This window comes from Euphorbia lathyris, chromosome 2 (genome assembly GCF_963576675.1).
Source record: "Euphorbia lathyris chromosome 2, ddEupLath1.1, whole genome shotgun sequence".
NCBI lineage: Eukaryota > Viridiplantae > Streptophyta > Magnoliopsida > Malpighiales > Euphorbiaceae > Euphorbia > Euphorbia lathyris.
In genome coordinates this window covers 40,517,390-40,522,603 of record NC_088911.1, presented here as the reverse complement: position 1 = coordinate 40,522,603, position 5,214 = coordinate 40,517,390, and the positions used below count along the sequence as shown (strand labels likewise).

The 5,214-nt window shown below is 41.4% G+C and overlaps 1 protein-coding gene across 1 annotated transcript; it reads left to right on the top strand.

The window, feature by feature from the left end:
- Positions 1-4,124: 4,124 nt before the first annotated feature.
- On the top strand, positions 4,125-4,962 carry LOC136220531 (probable calcium-binding protein CML15). The gene has a single exon (XM_066008345.1). It carries the CDS (start codon positions 4,290-4,292, stop codon positions 4,773-4,775), a length of 486 nt encoding a protein of 161 aa, XP_065864417.1. The 5' UTR covers positions 4,125-4,289; the 3' UTR covers positions 4,776-4,962.
- The last annotated feature ends 252 nt before the right edge of the window (positions 4,963-5,214 follow it).

The following is a 5,214-nucleotide window of genomic DNA, read 5'->3' as shown; positions in this document are numbered from 1 at the left end:
AAAGATAGATTATCAAGTCTATTGAATAAAAACCTAATCTGAGTCACTTGTATTCAAGGCAATTAACCCTACTTACCCTCCTGAGGTTCCTAGCGCGTGATTCCCTAAGGCCGAAACTAGGTCTAAGGCTCAGTAAATTGGCGCTTAATCAACTAAGAGGTCGTCAATCTCCTAGGCTCTGACTAGGTCAGATTCAGCTCGCAATATGTGCCTACTAGATTTTGGGGCTTTTGAATGAGTTAAACCAATTGAATAAAGCGTAAGACAGAGATTAGACAAATAATCATAGAACAAAACAAGAGCTAAATTATTATTAAAGGCGAAGATAATTGTCACAAGATACAATAAGTCAAGTTCGGCAACTGTATCAAAGAGTACAAACAAGGAAAGATAAAAGGAGATACAAAAATCCCTTTCAGGGAACCTGTTTACTCTGCAGCCGGCGACTTAATCTTAAGGACGGACCTTGATGATTCCTCAAGGAAAAGCTTTGAAGGAGCTTCAATGGAGGTTGAAGAAGATATGGAGAAGATGGAGAGGAATTACAAGGGGAAAGCTAAAATAATTTACAAAAATGAAAGATATCTAATTTACATTGGAAAAAACTCTATTTATAGACGCGGCTCGGGCCCTTTTCTTGACCTAATTCGTGTCCTTATTGATGTAGGAAGTCGTGGGGTCCATCGTGGCATCGTGGGGGCGAAATTGGTCTTTTTGACCAATTCCCGCAGGTCTGCTCGTCGAGCAGGGCGAGCTGCTCGGCGAGCAGGGCTACTCGCGACGAGCAGCCCCCTGCTCGCCGAGCAGGCCTCTGGCGGCCTGCTCGCCGAGCAGGCTCCTGCTCGCCGAGCAGGCACAGTGCCTGGGCGGTGCCTGGGCGGTGCCTGGGCAGTGACTGGGCGGTGCCTGGGTAGTGCCTGGGCTACTCGCCGAGCAGCGCCCGGGCTGCGCGTCGATGCTCAATTCGCCGAGCGACTGCCGGGGGTCCCCGAGACACGATTTTTGCCTGAAATTGATCATGTTTTAACCTGCACACGCACATAAACTCCAAACAACATTAGTCCAATGGCTAAATTGACCCGCCAATCGCTTATTTGAGCAAACGCTTCGTTTGGTGCGACTTTTGACGGATCAATTAGCTTCAAAAGATAACGGAATTATAATATGCATGCCATTTTGGCCGTATTTGCCTAAATTGATCATAAAACGAGCCTAAAGAACGAAAAGTAAATAAAACGTTTCCAATTTCTAACTAACTCACATAAAAGCATTTAAATGCGAGAATTGCTCGCTTATTAACAAAATAACGCTAAAACCCGTCCTAAAACCGTACCCAAAGATAGGGGTTTTTGACCCCTATCACGCTCACAGATTCTCGCTGATCCCGAGCGTTTATTACACCAAGTAAACTTATCCCCAACTGTGTCAATTTCCTCTAGATTGCACATCTCCAAACAATCATGAAATGCTCTCATCCCCCTGTCATCCCGATGCCGACCCCCCTTTTTTTCAGACTGCCACAGTATCTCGTTAAAATCCCCGAAGCATAATAGTGGTAGTACATCCATATCATGTAAATGTTTCATCAATTCCCATATGTACTTCTTATTTTGTTGTTCCGGCCAACCATATATTCCCAAACCCCTCCACATCGGGTTGTTATTTAAACTACAATTGAAATAAATACAATGCAAAGAAAAGTGTGAAATGGAAACATCCAAAAACTTCTTCCAACCAAAAATAAGGCCACCGCTCATACCAAGCGCATCCACCACAAAGAGATTGTAATCTGGATAGGTTCGATACAGGCCGGCACAGTCGTTTTTCTTCATTCTAGTTTCCATCAAGAAAAACAAGTCTGGATAATAGTCCCTCATAATCCGTCTGAGGGTACGGAACGTCCAAGTATTACCCAAACCTTGGACGTTCCAGCTCAGTAGCTTCATAATATAGGGTGGGGCCCTTCCAATGCCTCCACCCTCTGATCACTGTAGTAAAGACTTTTCTGAGCTGACGTGGAAAATTTGCCCCTCATCGCATCTGTTTCTTCCCCGTCCCTGCTCCTTTTTTTACCCGGTTGTTGACCCCCTATTGATCAAAGACCATTAGTTCTGATGTATTGCCGGGAGTGTTCTGCTTTCTGGCCAAGTTTTTCAGTTTAAGTTTCCTGCCTAGTCCCCCACGTCTGGCTTCAATGGTTCCCCGGGTAGAAACATTCTCCCCTCCCGTAACCTGTACTGTCTCTTGTCCTGCTGACCTTGGGATATCCTGTGTTTCCATAACACAGTCCTCATCAGTAGCAGCGGCCGTTTTCTGTATCGTTTGGCTATCCATATCATCATCAACATTGTTTGTGTCCCCAGTTACTGCCGTTCGACTTCCCATGAAGGCCAGCCGTCTCCTCGGCCCTTCCTCGCCCCCCCAGATGGAGTAGACTTCTCCTGCTTCTAATCATCCTGGGGCTGTTTAGAGCTGAAACCATAACTTACACTGCGAAGTTTGTATGGGGATGCTCGTAGCTTGGGGTCATAGGGCCATTCATCGTTAACTTCCCGTGCCAACCCAGACTCGCAATCGTCATAGACGTGTCCTATTATGCCGCAAAGGTAGCAGAAATTTGGTAGCTTCTCATACCGAACAGGTATCCATTGCTCCTCCTCCAAATTGTCAAGGACTATAACCCCACGAATCAGCCTTTTCATGATATTAATCCGAATCCGAACTCTGACATAGGTAGCCCAATTCTCCACACTGTCCTCATCGATCTGGACGACCTGACCAACCCTGGTTGCTATTTTGTCTATAGCCTGGATGCTTCGGCAGTTCATCGGAATATCACCTAAGCGGATCCAAAAGTCACACAGATTAAGGTTAAGCTGGGATAATTGTGTTATTCCCTCCATATTGTTTAGGATTACCAGGTGTCTGTCATAATGCCAGGGGGAATCTCTCAAGACCCTGTCTTTATCCTTTATCGATTAGAATTCAATAACGAACCGTCCCTCGCCACATTCGTTCACTTTGAATCCCCGGTACGTCTTCCAGATAGAATTGAAGGCATTCGACATTGCTCTTATGTTCAACGATTTCGGTGACAGAAGGCGGCCAACAAGTTTCCTTGACAAATCTGTACCAACGCTAAACTCCCCCAGGTCAAGGATCACAGCTGCATCCTCTTCGTCTGTAAGTTTCATCTTCCTCCATTGCTTTTCCAATCCTTCTACCATATTGTGGATTATATTAGCTATGGGAGTGGGCCGCTACCAGCAACACGAAGAGGGAATAGAGAAAAAGATAGCAAAACAGGAAGAAAATCGTCGGAAAAAATGCACCACAAGGCCGAATAACCTAGCCGTCAACCAATCGGTCGCCGCAGGAGAATAAAAGCCGCATATTAGGGCTTGGATCGTTAGTGGAGTTAAACATGGTGCATAACTAACTTCCAGTCGTCTAAAGTTAATATTAAAACAACACTTATAGTTTCACAATAAATAAATATACTAACTGACATCATATATAAACATCTTAAACTAGCTAACATATAACTCTCCAATTCATGATTTATTATCATCATTATAGGCAAAAGAAGCACCCAATCTTAATAACTTTTATCAATTAAGCCCATAATATATAATTTTCATCACACATATTAAATGATTCATAACACTTTAGCTAACGAATTAGTTAGAAAGATGTTTACATGTGAAAATTAAAATTTAGAGATTTAGGGGTTGAATTCTTAGAAATAATAATTATGTGTTTCAAGAAAACAATAATACTAGTATGATCAAAAATTGGAAATTATTTCGAATATATATAATCCAGCACAGCACTAATGAATACTGACTATTTTTTTTGTCTTTTCCTGCTGTGCTAAATATGGCAAAATGCTATCTCTGAACTGGACACAGCTTTCAAAGAGAACAAAAGAAAAAACCTCCGCACTCCATTATTTATAAAACTTAAAAAAGCTAACAGCAAATATTAAGTATGCATGAACCGACACCATTCTATCTAAAAAAATTGTGAGAAACATTATTCTACAAACGCGGTTTTATATCAAATAATAATAATAATAAAAAATTAAACTTCATATCATCCCTCTTAACAAACCTTAACAGCTTTTGATTTTCCCCTTCCATAAATCTCCTCCTCACTTTTCTCTGCCACCACCGCCGCCGTCCTCCTCCTCCTACCACCACATTATCAATCATGTCATCACCACCATCATCATCGTCTCTATCATAATCATAAAACATAATTACTTTTCTGTTCCTGATTAATTAACAATGGCGGCAGCGATTCGTGTCGAACAATTCAATCAATTACGAGACATATTCAATCGGTTCGACATGGATAAGGACGGCAGCCTCACCGTCCTAGAGCTAGCAGCATTGTTAAGATCGTTAGGACTGAAGCCGTCCGGCGACCAGATTCACGCCCTATTAGCGAACATGGATTCGAATGGGAATGGATTTATTGAATTTGAGGAATTAGTGAATGCGATAATGCCTGATTTCAACGAAGAAACTATTGTAAATCAAGCGCATCTTTTAGATGTTTTCCAGTTGTTCGATCGCGACGGAAATGGCTACATTAGCGCGGCGGAGCTGGCCGGAGCGATGGCGAAAATGGGGCAGCCGTTAACGTATAAAGAACTTAGAGAAATGATTAAGGAAGCAGATACAGATGGCGATGGTGTTATTAGTTTCAATGAGTTTTCTTCTGTAATGGCTAAATCTGCCATGGAAATCTTAGGTATTGCTCTTTCCTGACCGTTTGATCTTCATCATGGGGTCTTCCTGGTAGTGATCGATCATCATTATTGTTGTTAATATTAATTTCATTGATTTTGTACATTATTTGATTAATTTGTTCAGATTAATGGTAGATTAATTTGTAGGAGTTGATAATTAGAGACTTGTTTATAGATATATATGAGGAATTAATTAATTTGTTGTAATTCATCTTTCTCTGACATTTACTTTCTGCATTTGTATATAAATTCTTCTTCTTCTTTTGTGTTCATCTTCTATTACTGAATTGTTGAGATAAAAAATAAGCTATGAAACGTTTTTATAAGTTTCGTTTTAGATACGCTTATATTGAATAGATGTGGGGTATGATTTGAACTGTGAAGTTGTTGTGATGCTCATCATTTTTAAATACTGCATAGGAACCTATTGACAGTTCATGAGATAAAAGAATACTTAG